Raw genomic sequence first — 18,101 nt, 5'->3', positions numbered from 1 at the left:
ACCCATCAGTGGAAACATCCTCACCGCATCCACCCGATCAAGCCCCCTCACAATCTTATATGTTTCGATAAGATCGCCTCTCATTCTCCTGAACTCCAATGAGTAGAGTCCCAACCTACTCAACCTTTCTTCATACATCAACCCCCTCATCTCCGGAATCAACCAAGTGAACCTTCTCTGAACCGCCTCGAGAGCAAGTATATCTTTTCTTAAATATGGAAACCAAAACTGCACGCAGTATTCCAGGTGTGGCCTCACCAATACCCTGTATTACTGCAGCAAGACTTCCCTGTTTTTGTACTCCATCCCCCTCGCAATAAAAGCCAAGATTCCATTGGCCTTCCTGATCACCTGCTGCACCTGCATACTAACTCTTTGTGTTTCATGCACCAGGACCCCCAGATCCCTTTGTACTGTAGCACTTTGCAGTTTCTCTCCATTTAGATAATAACTTGCTCTTTGATTTTTTCTGCCAAAGTGCATAACCTCACACTTTCCAACATTATATTGCATCTGTCAAATCTCTGCCCACTCACTTAGCCTGTCTATGTCCTTTTGCAGGTTTTTTATGTCCTCCTCACTCACTGCTTTCCCTCCCATAAGAGCAGGGAGGTTATTATGGAGCTGTACAAAACGCTGGTTAGGCCACAGCTGGAATACTGTGTGCAGTTCTGGTTGCCACACTATAGGAAGGATGTGATTGCTTTGGAGAGGGTGCAAAGGAGATTCACCAGGATGTTACCTGTGCTGGAGCACTTCAGCTATGAAGAAAGACTGGACAGGCTGGGGTTGTTTTCCTTGGAGCAGAGAAGGCTGAGGGGGGACCTGATTGAGGTGTACAAAATTATGAGGGGCATAGATAGGGTAGATAGAAAGGAACTTTTTCCCTTAGTAGAGGGGTCAATAACAAGGGGGCATAGATTCAAGGTAAGGGGCAGAAGGTTTAGAGGGGATTTGAGGAAGAACTTTTTCACCCAGAGGGTGGTTGGAATCTGGAACTCACTGCCTGAAAGGGTGGAAGAGGCAGGAACCCTCACAACATTCAAGAAGCATTTGGATGAGCACTTGAAATGCCATAGCATACAAGGCAACGGACCAAATGCTGGAAAATGGGATTAGATTAGACAGGACCTGATGGCCAGCGCGGACGCGATGGGCCGAAGGGCCTCTTTCTGTGCTGTATGACTCAAAGTATTCCATCACACTCCTGACTTGTGCCTTGTAGATGGTGGAAAGGCACAGGATGTGCATCAGCTGGACCGAGTTGCCCTGCTGTGCCCTTAATTATTCGACTATTAACTACCTTTTTTTAAGAAACTTAGCAGAAATAAACTCAAGACTTAAAAACAATCCCTCCCCAATCTGCTCCTTCCCTTGTGCTGAGGTCACTTACCTCGCTCCGACACTGGCGCTCCCTCCGGGCTCTTGGGCCTATCTTTATCTGCGGTCGCTCCTCTCGCTGTCCCACAGCTCCGCTCTCGTGCCTATTAACTTGGGTTCTGTGGCTCTACTCCTCCTTTTCACTCAGACATCTCCACCGCCTTCTCCCTCTCCACCAATTCCTGCGCCCACTCTGCTTGTGAATCACTGCGTTTGTGAATCTCCCGGCTCTCTCTCCAAGCTCTGTGCTCAAGCTCAGTATTTGAAACAATGATCTCGATGCAGGAAATAGTGCACGGTATGTTAGCTCCAGGAGATTAAATCAAGGACACCATCACAATCAGCAAAGACAATGACAAAGATCAGAACATTCCAAAGGCTGTCACATGCAGTACCTGTGGAGGAGTATACAGGGTACTGGTGAGGCCACACCTGGAATACTGCGTGCAGTTTTGGTTTCCATATTTAAGAAAAGATATACTTGCTATCGAGGCGGTTCAGAGAAGGTTCACTTGGTTGATTCCGGAGATGAGGGGGTTGATGTATGAAGAAAGGTTGAGTAGGTTGGGACTCTACTCATTGGAGTTCAGAAGAATGAGAGGCGATCTTATCGAAACATATAAGATTGTGAGGGGGCTTGATCGGGTGGATGCGGTGAGGATGTTTCCACTGATGGGTGAGACTAGAACTAGGGGGCATAATCTTAGAATAAGGGGCTGCCCTTTCAAAACTGAGATGAGGAGAAACTTCTTCACTCAGAGGGTAGTAAATCTATGGAATTTGCTACCCCAGAGAGCTGCGGAAGCTGCAACATTAAATACATTTAAAATGGAGATAGACATTTTCCTAGCAGATAAGGGAATTAGGGGTTACGGGGAGAGGGCAGGGAAGTGGACGTGAGTCTAGATTCGGATCAGCCATGATCCTATTGAATGGCGGAGCAGGCCCGAGGAGCCGTATGGCCTACTCCTGCTCCTACTTCTTATGTTCTTATATTCTATGCCTCGGCTAATGAAGGCAAGTATCCCATATGCCTTTTTAACCACCTTATCTGCCTGTTCTGCTGCCTTCAGGGATCTATGTACATGCACACCAAGGTCCCTCTGATCCTCTGTCTTTCCTAGGGTCTTACCATTCATTGTGTATTCCCTTGCCTTGTTAGTCCATCCAAAATGCATCACCTCACACTTTTCAGGGTTAAATTCCATTTGCCACTGTTCCGCCCATCTGACCAACCCATCTATATCGTCCTGTAGCCTGAGGCTACCCTCCTCACTATTTACCACCCCACCAATTTTCGTGTCATCTGCGAACTTACTGATCATACCTTTTACATTCATTAATGTAGACCACAAACAGCAAGGGACCCAGCACCGATCCCTGCGGTACCCCACTGGACACAGGCTTCCAGTCACAAAAACAACCTTCAACCATCACCCTCTGCCTTCTGCCACTAAGCCAGTGTTGGATCCAATGTGCCAAGGCACCCTGGATCCCATGGGCTCTTACCTTTTTGACCAGTCTCCTATGCGGGACTTTATCGAAAGCCTTACTGAAATCCATGTATACCACATCCACTGCACTACCCTCATCCACACACCTAGTCACCCCCTCTCAAAATTCAATCAAATTAGTCAGACATGATCTTCCCTTGAGAAAGCTATGCTGACTATCCCTGATTAATCCTTGCTTCTCCAAGTGGAGACTAATTCTGTCCCTCAGAAATTTTTCCAATAATTTCCCTACCACTGATGTTAGGCTCACTTGCCTGGATGAGTGCAGCTCCAACAACACTCAAGAAGCTCGACACCATCCAGGACAAAGTGGCCCGCTTGATTGGCACCCCATCCACCACCTTAAACATTCACTCCCTCCACCACCGGTGTACCGTGGCTGCAGTGTGTACCATCTACAAGATGCACTGCAGCAACTCACCAAGGCTTCTTCGGCAGCACCTCCCAAACCCACGACCTCTTCCACCTAGAAGGACAAGGGCAGCAAGCGCATGGGAACACCACCACCACCAAGTTCCCCTCCAAGTCACACATCATCCTGACTTAGAAGTTTATCGCCATTCCTTCATCGTCGCTGGGTCAAATTCCTGGAACTCCCTCTCTAACAGCACTGTGGGAGTACCTTCACCACACAGACTGCAGCGGTTCAAGAAGATGGCTCACCACCACCACCTTCTCAAAGGCAACTAGGGATGGGCAATAAATGCTGGCCTTGCCAGCACCGCCCACATCCCATGAATGAATAACAAAAATTTGTGGGAACTCCAGGCCACTTCCCGTGTCCTGGACAACCACGTGTGCAGGAGGTGTCGTCAGCTGGAGGAGCTCGAGCTCCGGGTTTCGGAGCTTGAGCAGCAGCTGGTGTCACTGCGGTGCATCCGCGAGGCTGAGAGCTACGTGGATAGCACGTTTCAGGAGGTGGTCACGCCCCAGCTAATGAGTGTGCAGGCAGAGAGGGAATGGGCGACTGCCAGACAGAAGGAGGACCAGGCAGGTAGTGCAGGAGTCCCCGGAGTACATCTCGCTCTCCAACCAGTATTCTGTGAGGGTGATGGTTCCTCTGGGGAGTACAGCCAGAGCCAAGTCCATGGCACCACAGGTGGCTCAGCTGCACAGGGGTGGAGGAGGAAGACAGGGAAAGCAATAGTGGGAGGGGATTCAATAGTTAGGGGAGCAGACAGGCGTTTCTGCAGCTGCAGACCTGACTCCAGGATGGTATGTTGCCTCCCTGGTGCCAGAGTTAAGGATGTCACTGAGTGGCTGCAGAATATTCTGAGGGGGGAGTGTGAGCAGCCAGAGGTCCTTGTCCATATTGATACCAACAACATAGGTAGAAAGATGGATGAGGTCCTGCAGACAGATTTAAGGGAGCTCGTTAAGAGATTAAAAAGCAGGACCTCAAAGGTAGTAATCTCTGGATTACTCCCGGTGCCACGCTCAAGTGAGTATAGAAATAGGAGGATGGAGCAGATGAATGTGTGGCTGGAGAGAGATGGTGCAGGAGGGAGGGCTTCTGATTCCTGTGGAATTGGGGCCGGTTCTGGGGGAGGTGGGACCTGTACAGGCCGGACGGGTTGCACCTCAACAGAGCTGGTACCAATATCCTCACGGGGAGGTTTGCTAGTGCTGTTGGGGAGGATGTAACATTAGAAAGGGGAAATAAAGTGCTCAAAGGATTGGGAGAGGCAGAGAGCACTAAAGTAAGAAATAGTAATGTATTAGGTGGGGTCAAACTAAGAGAGAATACAGGATGGTCTAAGATGGGTTCACAGTGTATGTATGTGAACGCATGAAGCGTAGTAAACAAGGTAAGTGAGCTGCAGGCACAAATAGCCACATGGGAATATGATGTTGTGGCAATAACTGAGACCTGGCTCAAAAAATGGCAGGATTGGGTATTAAATATTCCTGGTTATAATGTGTTCAGGAAAGATAGGGAAGGAAAGGTAAGAGGTGGTGTGGCAGTATTGGTCAAGGAGAATGTTACAGTGCTGGAGAGGGAGGATGTCCTGGAGGGGTCAAGGACAGAATCTATATGACTAGAGTTAAGAAACAATAGAGGTGCCATTACACTACTGGGTGTATTCTATAGACCACCAAATAGTGGGAAAGATATGGAGGAGCAAATTTGCAGAGAAATTACAGAGAGGTGGAAGAACTATAGAGTAGTGATAATGGGGGACTTCAACTGTCCCAATATAGACTGGGATCGTAATAGTGTTAAGGGCAGAGAAGGGGAAGAATTTCTGAAGTGTGTTCAGGAGAACTTTCTTGATCAGTACGTTTCTGGCCCAACGAGGGAGGAGGCATTGCTGGATCTGGTTCTGGGGAATGAAGTGGGTCAAGTGCAGCAAGTGTCAGTCGGTGAACTTTGAGGGAACAGTGATCATAGTATCATAAGGTTTAGATTCGCTATGGAAAAGGACAGGGAGCAATCTAGAGTAAAAATATTTAACTGGGGGAAGGCCTATTTCAGTGGGATGAGAACGGATCTGGCCCAGGTAAACTGGAATCAAAGATTGGCAGGCAAAACTGTAATGGAACAATGGGCTGCCTTTAAAGAGGAAATAGTTCAGGTACAGTTGAGGTACATTCCCACTAGGGGGAAAGACAGGGCAACTAAAGTCAGGGCTCCCTGGATGACAAAAGAGAGAATATGATGAAGCAGAAAAAGATCGCGTATGACAGATGTCAGGTTGCAAATACATCTGAGAATCAGGCTAAATATAGAAAGGTCAGAGGAGAAGTGAAAAAGAAACTAAGAGGGGCAAAGAGAGGGTATGAGAATAGAATGGCAGCCAACATAAAAGGTAATTCAAAAGTCTTCTATAAAAATATAAACAGTAAATGGGTATTAAGGAGGGGCGGGGCTGATTAAGGACCATAAAGGACACCTATGCATGGAGGCAGAGGGTATGGCTGAGGCACTAAACGAGTACTTTACATCTGTCTTTACCGAGGAAGAGGGTCCTGCCATAGACATAGTAAAGGCGGAGGAGGTAGTGGAGATACTGGATGGGATAAAAATGGATAAAGAGGAAGTATTAGAAAAACTGGCTGTACTTAAAGTAGATAAATCACCAGGAGTGGATGGGATGCATCCTAGGATATTGAGGGAGGAAATCGCGGCGATACTGGCCATAATCTTCCAATCCTCCATAGATACGGGGGTGGTGCCAGAGGACTGGAGAATTGCAAATGTCACGCCATTGTTCAAAAAATGGTGTCAGGATAAACCCAGCAACTACTGGCCAGTCAGTTTAACCTCGGTAGTGGGGAAGCTTTTAGAAACAGTAATCAGGGACAAAATGAATAGTCACTTGGATAGGTGTGGATTAATTAAGGAAAACCAGCAGAGATTTGTTAAAGGCAAATCGTGTTTAACCAACTTGATCAAGTGTTTTGGAGAGGTAACAGAGAGGGTTGATGAGGGCAATGCGGTTGATGTGGTGTATATGGATTTCCAAAAGGCATTTGACGAAGTGCCACATAATAGGCTTGCCAGCAAAGTTGAAACCCATGGAATAAAAGGAACCGTGGCAGCATGGACACGAAATTGGCTAAGTGACAGGAAACAGAGAGTAGTGGTGAACGGTTGTTTTTCAGACTGCAGGAAGGTATAAAGTGGTGTTTCCCAGGGGTCAGTTCAAGGACCACTGCTTTTCTTGATATATATTAATGACTTGGACTTGGGTGTACAGAGCACAATTTCAAAATTTGCAGATGACACAAAACTTGGAAGTATAGTGAACAGTGAGGAGGAGAGTGATAGACTTCAGGAAGACATAGACAGGCTGGTGAAATGGGCGGACACGTGGCAGATGAAATTTAACGCAGAAAAGTGTGAAGTGATACAATTTGTTGGAAAGAATGAGAAGAAATATAAACTAAATGGTACAATCCTAAAGTGGGTGCACAAACAGAGAGACCAGGGGTATGTGTGCACAAATCCTTGAAGGTGGCAGGGCAGGTTGAGAAAGCAGTTAAAAAGACTTACGGGACCCTGGACTTAATAAATAGAGGTATAGAGTACAAAAATGTGGAAATGATGATGAAACACTGGTTCGGTCACAACTGGAGTACTGTGTCCAATTCTGGGCACCACACTTCAGGGAGGATGTGAAGGCCTTAGAGAAGGTGCAGAAAAGATTTACGAGAATGATTCTAGGAATGAGGGACTTCAGTTACCTTGATAGACTGGAGAAGCTGGGGTTGTTCTCCTTAGAGCAGAGAAGATTGAGAGGAGATTTGATAGAGCTGTTTAAAATCATGAGGGGTCTGGACCAAAGTGCTGTTTGCCCCTCTCAGTGTGGCCCTGAAGGACTGTGTCCAGGCTGTAGTTCTGTTCCCGCCATACGATCCTCCCCCCAGATTATCCTTTCTGAGCTCCAGCCAGGTGATGCTAAACACTCAGGTGGGAACGACAAAAATCCACAACAATGTGTTTAAAGCAAACTGATTTATTTTACGTATTTCCAGCCCAGTTACAGGGGTTATTATCAGCAGAAACAAACCACAACTGTCAGAATGAACACAGTTCAGTCCAGGCTGTGATTAACAGCAGCAAAAACATCAGAATCCAAACTCTGCAATCACTTGTGAACTCGCTGGTGTGTCAGCAGGCTGGATGACCGAGTGAATCCCTTCCCACACACGGTGCAGGTGAACGCCCTCTCCCCGGTGTGAACTCGCTGGTGTTCCAGCAGATCCTTTTTGCTTTTAAATCTCTTCTCACAGTCAGAACATTTAAAAGGTCTTTTAGCAGTGTGAACTCGCTGGTGTATCTGTAGGTGGGATGACTGAGTGAATCCCTTCCCACACTGAGAGCAGGTGAACGGCCTCTCCCCAGTGTGAATGCGCTGGTGTACAGTGAGGTCAGAGGATCGCCTGAACCCAGTCCCGCAGTGAGAGCACCTGAACGGTTTCTCGTCAGTGTGAACACGTTGATGACACGTCAGTTCCCCGGAACATTTATAGCACTTCCCGCAGTCCGGGCATTTAAAAGGTTTGTCGTCAGTGTGAACTCGCTGGTGCTGCAGCAGGTGGGATGACTGAGTGAATCCCTTCCCACACTCAGAGCAGGTGAACGGTCTCTCCCCGGTGTGAACTCGCTGGTGTGTCAGCAGGGTGGATGAACGTCTGAATCTCTTCCCACACTCGGAGCAGGTGAACGGCCTCTCCGCGGTGTGAACGCGCTGGTGTGTCAGAAGGTGGGATGAACACTTGAATCCCTTCCCACACTCGGAGCAGGTGAATGGCCTCTCCCCGGTGTGAACTCGCTGGTGTGTCAGAAGGTCGGATGTTTGATTGAATCCCTTCCCACACTCAGAGCAGGTGAATGGCCTCTTCCCGGTGTGAACTCGCTCGTGTGTCAGCAGGCTGGATGAACACCTGAATCTCTTCCCACACTCGGAGCAGGTGAATGGCCTCTCCCCGGTGTGAACTCGCTGGTGTTCCAGCAGGTGGGATGAACACTTGAATCCCTTCCCACACTCGGAGCAGGTGAACGGCCTCTCCCCGGTGTGAACTCGCTGGTGCTGAAGCAGGTTGCATGACTGAGTGAATCCCTTCCCACACTCGGTGCAGGTGAACGGCCTCTCCCCGGTGTGAACTCGCTGGTGTTTCAGCAGGTTGGATGACTGAGTGAATCCCTTCCCACACTCTGAGCAGGTGAACGGCCAGTCCCCGGTGTGACTGCGCTTGTGTCTCAACAGGCCAGAGGATCGGCTGAAGCCTCGCCCACACACAGAACACGTGTGCGGTTTCTGCCCGCTATGAATGGTGCTTTCTGCTTCCATGCTCAAAATTCCTGATGAATTGAGCGACTCTGTCAGATCTTGAAGTGATGTTTGGTTTGAGTTTTCCGTCTGCAAAGCATCCTTTCGAAAACCCTGCAAAATGAATTTAAAACATGAGAAAGGGAGGGTGAGAGAGAACACAAAGGCAGGTTGTGAAATTGAGCTAAATGAATCTGGGAATTTGTGGGGCCGGCACGAGATAAAAGTGACCATGAAAGCTGCCGGATTGTCGTAAATATACTTCAGGGAAGGGAACCCGCCACTCAGTCTGGGCCTACACAAGACTGGCCTCTATGGGAGGAGAGAGAGCGAGGTGGGAGGGGGAGGTGTGAAGGAGAGCGACTTTATACATCTGCAACTCGACTAGAACTTTGACAGCACCTCCCAAACACGCGACCTCCACCACCCAGAAGGACAAGGGGGCAGCAGGTGCATGGGAACACCATCACCTCCCAGTTCCCCTCCAAGTCACGTACTATCCTGATTTGGGCATATATCGTCGTTCCTACATCATTGCTGGGTGAAAATCCTGGAACAGCATTCTGAGAGTACCTTCACCACACGGACTGCAGAGGTTCAAGAAGAAGGCCCAGCATCACCTTTTCAACGGGCAACTGGGACTGGCACTATCTGCTGGCCTTGGTAGTGAAACCCACATCGAATTAATTTAAAAAATCTGTATATATAAAATGGATTGAAAGCCTCTACAGAAATACTTGTTCCTAAAACGATAATCTTTTACACTGTACGGACAGTGTCTATTTAGCAACTTAATCTCCCCTAGAATCCACCTCCCTTCACAGTCCCACATTGGAAATTGTTGGGTCCCACTGGGCTCAGAAGTACTGGGGGTTAAACCCAGCAGCTTCTTTCCCCCCACCCCCCCTCCAATCCAGCTCAAACTGATGCAACAAGAAAGACCAACACAGGAGGCCAGGGACCGAGTTCCACATCCGCCGCCCACCCTGATGATAATCGGCTCTGAGTTGGTCCCCCTGCTCTTAAAATGCAAGTTGTTGCTGGGACTGTACATGGGGATTCTAACCCTGGGACTGTAGATGGGGATTCCAACCCTGGAACTGTACATGGGGATTCCAACCCTGGGACTGTACATGCGGATTCTAACCCTGGGAATGTACACGGGGATTCTAACCCTGGGACTGTACATGGGGATTCCAGCTCTGGGACTGTACCTGGGGATTCCAACCCTGGGACTGTACCTGGGGATTCCAACCCTGGGACTGTACCTGGGGATTCCAACCCTGGGACTGTACATGGGAATTCTAACCCTGGGACTGTATCTGGGGATTCCAACCCTGGGACTGTACCTGGGGATTCCAACCCTAGGACTGTACATGGGGTTTCTAACCCTGGGACTGTACATGGGGATGCCAACCCTGGGACTGTACATGGGATTCTAACCCTGGGACTGTACATGCGGATTCTATCCCTGGGAATGTACACGGGGATTCTAACCCTGTGACTGTACATGGGGATTCCAACCCTGGGACTGTACATCGGGATTCCAACCCTGGGACTGTACATGGGGATTCCAAACCTGGGACTGTACATGGGGATTCCAAACCTGGGACTGTACATGGGGATTCCAACCCTGGGACTGTACATGGGGATTCCAACCGTGGGACTGTACATGGCGATTCCAACCGTGGGAGTGTACATGGGAATTCTAACCCTGGGATTGTACCTGGGGATTCCAACCCTGGGACTGTACATGGGGATTCCAACCCTGGGACTGTACATGGGGATTCCAACCCTGGGACAGTACATGGGGATTCCAACCCTGGGACAGTACATGGGGATTCCAACCCTGGAACTGTACATGGGGATTCCAACCCTGGAACTGTACATGGGGATTCCAACCCTGGAACTGTACCTGGGGATTCCAACCCTGGGACTGTACATGGGGATTCCAACCCTGGGACAATACATGGGGATTCCAACCCTGGAACTGTACATGGGGATTCCAACCCTGGGACAGTACATGGGGATTCCAACCCTGGAACTGTACATGGGGATTCCAAAACTGGGACTGTACATGGGGATTCCAACCCTGGGACTGTACACGGGGAGCCCAGCTCTGGGGCTCTTCTGTTACAATTGTGTGTGATGTTAACTGTATGCTCTGCTTTTACCAGCACCTTCAGGAGAGATGGTGAGAAATCCAAAGTGTGGAGAGTTTGAATCAAATACCAGATAGCTTGCAGCCCTGGTTGCTAAGGGAATTGGGGGAGGAGATAGCAGAAGGGCTTGCCATAATTTTCCAAACTTTCCTAGATGTGGGGGAGGTGCCTTAGGATTGGAAAGTGGCAAATATGACACAATTGTTCAAGAAAGGGTGTAAGGAAAATCCAAGTAACTACAGGCCGGTCAGTTTAACATCAGCGGTAGGTAAACTTTTAGAAACAATAATCAAGGAAAATAATTAACGGGCATTTGGAAAGGTTTAAGCTAATTAAGGAAAGCCAACACGGGTTTGTAAAAGGAACATCGTGTTTGATTAATCTAATTGAATTTTTTGATGAAGTAACAGAGAGGATTGATGAAGGGAGTGGCAATATACACTTAGTGACACAGTTTTAAAGAGTGTGCAGGGACAGAGTTCTACACTCACTGGTTACCCTCCCTCTCCTCCCCTGAAGGTGCTGACTGTGGCTGTGTTCAGTTCTACACTCACTGGTTCTGCACTCTCTCCTCCCCTGAAGGTGCTGACTCTGGCTGGGTTTAGTTCACTCACTGAGACCCCGAAGCCCCGCCTAATAGTAGTTCCTTGAAAAAGATGGCTGCGCATGCGCTCTACCTTTCGATGAAGCAAGATGGCGACGCACAAACCGTCAGCTTTCCTTTGCAAACATGGCGGCCGTTAACCCGGGCCTTTTACCGGGAGAAAGCCTCCCAAGTTGCAAACGCGGAACCTAGAGGTTCGCATTTGGGGCTTGCGGCGTACACCAGGTGTTTATGAAGCCCACCCGGCGGGTACGTTACCTTCCTGCGCTCCGCTGATTCGTAATCGGCATAAAACGCGTCTACAACCTTTCAGCGTTTGTCGCACTCGTCTGGCGTGATCACAGTGACACTGCGCATGCTCCAAATACAGGCGCTTGCTGCGCCTGCGCACGGGGCTCCTCCAGAGTGACGGTGCACAGTCCCCCCGCGGGGCATGCTGGGGAACATTCAAAGCCCCAATGATGAATGGAGAATGAGTTTCTGCGATTCCCATTGAGAGAGAATTCATCAATAATTCACACAGAAATCCAAGTGCACGGCACTCTGCCATGGTTCAGTCCTGGATGTGATTAATAACAGAATCCAAACCCCTGCAGTCACATGTGAACTCACTGGAGTCTCAGCAGGTGGGGTGAATTTCTTCCCAAAACACAGGATATTGAAGCAGCCTCTCTCCAGTATCAATGCGCTGATCGTGCATCAGCTGCTTTGAACTTTGAAAGCTTTTCTCACAGTCAGAGTATTTACAGCAACTGTTCTCAATGTGGACACTCTGGAAGGTCAACAGTTGGAAGAACAGAGTCAATCCCTTCCCACACGTGAAGTATCTAAACGGTCTCTCTCCAGTGTGACTGCTGGTGTGTCAGTAAATGGGATGATCGATTGAATCCCTTTCCACATACAGAGCAGTGAATGGATTCTCCCCATTGTGAACAAGTGAGTTTGTCAGTTGGTGAGTTGAGCGAGTGAATCTTTTTCCATGCTCAGCTGGCCTCTCCCCGGTGTTCCCGTATTGATGAGTTTCCACCTCAGACGGGCAACTAAATCCGTTTCCACAGTCCCCACATTTACACTGTTGATTCAGGTGGGCGCACGCGTCTCACAGGCTAGACGATTGGTTGAAGGTGGATCCACACACACAACACGTGTCCTGTTTCTCCCCGCTGTGATTGGTGCTTTTTCCTTCTTTATCCAAAGGCCAATGATATTCAGGTCCTGATGAATCGAGTGACTCTGTCAGATTTTGACGCGATGTTTGGTTTGAGTTTCACCACTGCAGATCCTCCCCTTCTAATACCCTCAAATGGTGGTTACAAAAGTTGTTACTTTAAATACAGGATAGAAATTCAGAACAGACAATTCTAGTTTCTATAGAACATTCTGTCCCTCCTAAGCTTTAAATTCTCCATTCTACGCACTCTCCCTCCATCCTTACTGTCTAAAAACAACATTCACTACATCGTTTGGGATTTTTTTTCTGCAGGATGTGCTGAATCTGGCTGAGTGCAATTCCACAGACATTAGCTAACCTCTAGTGCCTCACCGTCAGCCGATTCAGTGAGTGCCAGCAGGATTTCCACTGTGGTCGGCATCACAGCCGAGTCCAATCATGTCCCCAACTGACAGCCACACATTTCCCAGTTGAGGTCACTGGATCAGTATCAAGAGAAGGGGCACTGGCTGATTTTTACTCTTGATAGCCCAGTGGTACTGAGGACAATCATAGCCCCTGAACTGCTGCCTTTTCCAAGATCAACTAACAGCACAGATTAAGGATAGAATTTGGGACCTTCCCAGTCAGTAGTGCAGAGTGTTCTAAAGTTTGGCAGAGTGACAGGGTGGAGGAGAACAGAGTATTTTGAAACAAATGCTATTCCATCTTTAAAGGAAGCCTGTGTCACACTTCAAAATTCTGAAATCTATGAAAATTAACCAAGCAAGACAAATGGATCATCAAATAACAGTGAGACATTTTAGAAAGGATCATGTCATTCAAATAGACAGGTTTACAATCACTGCACAAAGAAAGGAGCGACTGTTAATGGAAGCTCTGTTGGTAAAGTCCTTTGACACTCCAAGATAAAGGAGACTGGGAAGTCCCTGTCCCTTTAAATATCTGCCCCATTCCCCCAGGCAGTGAGAGGAGGAACAATGTGCGATCTCTTTATATCCTGACCCAGCATGCACCTGAGGATGGGCTGCCACATGTAGGAACCTGCTCTGTGTGGGGATCACTTACACTGAGACACCAAATCCAGGGACCATTTACATTGAGACACCAAATCCAGGGACCATTTACATTGAGACACCAAATCCAGGGACCACTTACACTGAGACACCAAATGCGGGGACTACTTACGCTATGACACCAAATCCAGGAGCCACTTACATCGAGACACCAAATCCAAGGCCCACTTACACTGAGACACCAAATCCAGCAACCACTTACAGTGAGTCTATAAATGGGAATCAGAGGGCCTCAGTATGGGGGATGGTCATGGTTGTGAAACTAGCTCTAGTGAGGGTGGGTAATGGCTGAAGATGGTTACTGGTGGGGCCTGGTGACAGGTTATTATCAGAAGCCCTTTTCAGCCAGGCTGATGATTGGATATAAGCAGCAAAACACTTGGATCCACCTTTTCCTGTCCAAAATCTAATGACCCTGATGTATTTTTCTGTGGCAAATGTAGAGATGTGAAAGAAGAGAGGAAATCAGGCTCAGGCCAGAAAGAAGGTTCCTTGAATGAACAATTCATGAGGCTGTTTTCTGACTCATCTGCGTGAGCTTAAAACACCTTGAAATGAAAGAGAACACGTCCAGTGACACTGGCGTTGTCAATAGTGGTTTCTGTCCCTAATCACTGTCTCATAGCCTAACATCCTAACCTGAACCCCAGCCCCTAAACCCTAACCAAGGATTACTGACAGGGATCAATGGAGAAGTTAAAGATGTGATAAAAGAAGTATTAGAACAATTATCTCGAATAAAGAAATAGTGCAAGGTATGTTAGTAACAAGAGATTATATCAAAGAGACCATCAAAATCAGCAATGACAATTACGAAGATCAGAACATTTCAAAGGTGATCACATGCAGTATGTGTGGAGGAGTTTTTACTAAATCGAATCCAAAAAGGGTTAAATGATACAGAAAATAACAGACTTCAAATCTCATGCAAGATAGTTCTATAAAGGGGTGGTTCAAAGAAATTTCAGATGAGTGTACTCTTTTGTATCGACCATAAACAAATAAACCGTAACGTAAAAAACCATTAAATGAAACTTAACAATTAAATCAAAATTTGGCTGTCCGGGGTGATGATGCACTCCAATCTCTGCGGTGCCCACTGGTCACGGAAGGCCTCGAGTGTGCCGGCGAACAGAAGATTCGGCTCCTCTGATCATGGAGAAATTAAATATTCAATACACTGTGTGATTGAAACAAAGCTGATTTATTCAATATTTATACAGAATATTAATCTCCAGAGGTTACTAAGATCAACAGAAACACACTCTAACTGCTAAAATGAACATGGTTCAGTGCTCAATGCAATCTCAGTAAATCCCTGTTCCATTCACAAATGTGGCCTTTCAAAAGGGGGGCTTTTACCCAGCATTCCCTGCGGGGGAGAATGTGCCGCCCCCAGACTACAGGAGCCCAGTGCGCAGGCGCGAGACTGCGTGAGCTTGGAGCATGCGCAGTGCGTGTAACATCGGAGCCACGTGATAAAGACCAGTTCCGCACAGGATGTAAGAGACGAGCGGGCAGATGGGAGCTACGGTTCGGCGGGTGAGTGGGGAGGCTTCATAAGAAACTGGTGTAGGCCGCAAACTCCGAATAATAACCTGGAGGTCCCGCGTTTGCAGCTTCGGGGCTTCTCCCGTTCAGAGGCCCAGGATAACTGCCGCCATATTTGTGCAGGAGTAGCAAGGCGCATGCGCAGCCATCTTAGTACAGGACCAAAGAGTGGGCGGGGCGTTAGTGTCTGTTCGCTCCCGGGTCCTGGTATCCAGGAGAGTAAATCATTGACTCAGCTATTTGATTCAGACTCTCCACATTTCGGATTTCTCACCATCTCTCCTGAAGGCGCTGGTAAAAGCAAGAGCATAAGGTTAACATCCCGCACAATTGCAGCAGAAGAGACCCAGAGCTGGGCCCCCCTTGTACAGTCCCAGATTTAGAATCCGCATGTACAGTCCCAGGGCTGGAATCCCCATGTACAGTCTCAGGGTTAGAATCCCCATGTACAGCCCCAGGCTTAGAATCCCTATGTACAGTCCCAGAGTTGGAATCCCCATGTACAGTCACAGGGTTGGAATCCCCATGTACAGTCCCAGAGCTGGAATCCCCATGTACTGCCTCAGGGTTGTAATCCCCATATACACTCCTAGGGTTGGAATCCCCATGTACAGTCCCAGGGTTAGAATCCCCATGTACAGTCCCAGGGTTAGAATCCCCATGTACAGTCCCAGGGTTAGAATCCCCATGTACAGTCCCAGGGTTAGAATCCCCATGTACAGTCCCAGGGTTAGAATCCCCATGTACAGTCCCAGGGTTAGAATCCCCATGTACAGTCCCAGGGCTGGAATCTCCATGGACTGTCTCAGGGTTGGAATCCTCATGTACAGTCCCAGAGCTGGAATCCCCATGTACTGTCTCAGGGTTGTAATCCCCATATACACTCCCAGGGTTAGAATCCCCATGTACAGTCACAGGGTTAGAATCCCCATGTACAGTCACAGGGTTGGAATCCCCATGTACAGTCCCAGGGTTGGAATCCCCATGTATAGTCCCAGGTTTCGAATCCACATGTACAGTCCCAGGGTTAGAATGTCCATGTACAGTCACAGGGTTGGAATCCCCATGTACTGTCTCAGGGTTAGAATTCCCATGTACAGTCCCGGGGTTGGAATCCCCATGTACAGTCCCAGGGTAAGAATCCCCATGTACAGTCCCAGGGTTAGAATCCCCATGTACAGTCCCAGGGTTGGAATCTCCATGTGCAGTCCCAGGGTTTGAATCCCCATGTACAGTCCCAGGTTTGGAATCCCCATGTACTGTCCCAGGGTTAGAATCCCCATGTACAGTCCCAGGGCTGGAATCCCCATGTACAGACCCAGGGTTGGAATCCCCTTGTACAGTCCCAGGGTTGGAATCCCCATGTACAGTCCCAGGGCTGGAATCCCCATGTACAGTCCCAGGGTTGGAATCCCCATGTACAGTCCCAGGGTTAGAATCCCCATGTACAGTCCCAGGGTTAGAATCCCTCAGCAACACCGAGTGCGGGTCTCAGGCCCCGAGTCAGAGCCGGTGGATGTGCGGCCAGGACCCTGGCACCATTAACCCCAGGGTGAAGCACCTCCCCCAGACAAGAAACACAACAACTTGCATTGACAGCAGAAGGGCCAATTCAGAGCCGGTTAACATCACCTTGGGCGTTGGATGTGGAACCCGGTCCCTGGACTCCTGTGTAGGGCTTTCTTGTTGCATCTGTTTGAGCTGGAGTGGAGAGGGTGAGAAGCTGCTGGGTTTAACCCCCAGTACTTCTGAGCCCAGTGGGACCCAACAATTTCCAATGTGGGACTGTAAAGGGAGGTGGATTCTAGGGGAGATTAAGTTGCTAAACAGACAGTATCCATACAGTGTTAAAGATTATCATTATAGTGTGGCGGTACCACTGGTTGTCCCTTACATTGAGACACATAATTCCCTTTAACTTACCTTACTGTATGTTTAACTTACCTTTTGGGGCCGTTGCCCTTTTAACTTACCTGTTGGGGCCATTGCCCCTTTAAGGCGCGCCCTATCGCGCTGACGTCACGTCATGTACAACATGATGTGCGTGCGCCGGCACAGCCCGGCCTAGCGTCTTCGGCCTCAACGGCCAGCCAACGGGAGCGACGCGATCTTCCGCTCCCGCGGCAAGCACCGGCACAGCCCGGCCTCGCGACCTCGGCCTCAACGGCCAACGACGCGCATCACGTGACGCCCTAAGCGCGGGAAACGCGAGCAACATGATGACGTCACAACACAAACGCGATGATGTCATCATGCTCCCCACAGGACTGCGAACTCAGTCCTCGTGGAGTCCCCGCTGGGACAAGACCTACACCACGGTGCTCCTACAGTCAGCCATCTTACCTGCTGTAATTAGCCTGTTCCTGTAAATAAACAACTTATTTATAGTTCGTCGAAGTCAAACTCTATTATTTAGTGGTGATCTACACGAACCGCTACATTAGGAACAAGTATTTCTGTCGAGGCTTTCAGTCCCATTTATATGTACAGATTTTAAAAATTCATTCGATGTGGGCCTCTCTACCAAGGCCAGCAGATATTGCCAGTCCCCAGTTGCCCATTGAGAAGGTGATGTTGGGCCGCCGCCTTGAACCTCTGCAGTCCGTGTGGTGAAGGTACTCTCAGAATGCTGTTAGGTGAGGAGTTCCAGGATTTTCACTCAGCGACGATGCAGGAACGGTGATATATGCCCAAGTCAGGATAGTGTGTGACTTGGAGGGGAACTGGGAGGTGATGGTGTTCCCATGCACCTGCTGCCCTTGTTTTTCTAGGTGGTGGAGATCGCGTGTTTGGGAGGTGCTGTCAAAGTTCTAGTCGAGTTACAGATGTATAAAGTCGCTCTCCTTCACCCCTCCCCCACCCACCT

General features: G+C 48.7%; 1 protein-coding gene and 1 pseudogene across 2 annotated transcripts in view; one reads left to right on the top strand and one right to left on the bottom strand.

The window, feature by feature from the left end:
* Positions 1-11,938, bottom strand: part of LOC147119847 (uncharacterized) — a 50,795-nt gene extending 38,857 nt beyond the window's left edge. Inside the window, exons 1-2 of the mRNA XM_085983655.1 lie at positions 11,696-11,938; positions 7,527-8,785 (exon numbers count right to left, since the gene is read on the bottom strand). Of these exons, the coding sequence (XP_085839781.1) occupies positions 7,527-8,692 (1,166 nt within the window). The 5' untranslated portion in view covers positions 8,693-8,785; positions 11,696-11,938. The remainder of the gene's footprint in view (positions 1-7,526; positions 8,786-11,695) is intronic.
* The window catches only part of LOC147119845 (uncharacterized), a 187,920-nt pseudogene that overhangs the window by 55,123 nt on the left and 114,696 nt on the right, over positions 1-18,101 (top strand). Inside the window, exon 3 of the transcript XR_015078090.1 lies at positions 16,321-16,329. The product of XR_015078090.1 is annotated as an uncharacterized LOC147119845 (transcript). The remainder of the gene's footprint in view (positions 1-16,320; positions 16,330-18,101) is intronic.

The sequence above is a fragment of the Somniosus microcephalus genome, chromosome 4 (assembly GCF_052327205.1).
Source record: "Somniosus microcephalus isolate GS21.2 chromosome 4, FLI_Smic_1.0, whole genome shotgun sequence".
Classification (NCBI taxonomy): domain Eukaryota; kingdom Metazoa; phylum Chordata; class Chondrichthyes; order Squaliformes; family Somniosidae; genus Somniosus; species Somniosus microcephalus.
This window is presented reverse-complemented; position numbering and strand designations above follow the sequence as displayed.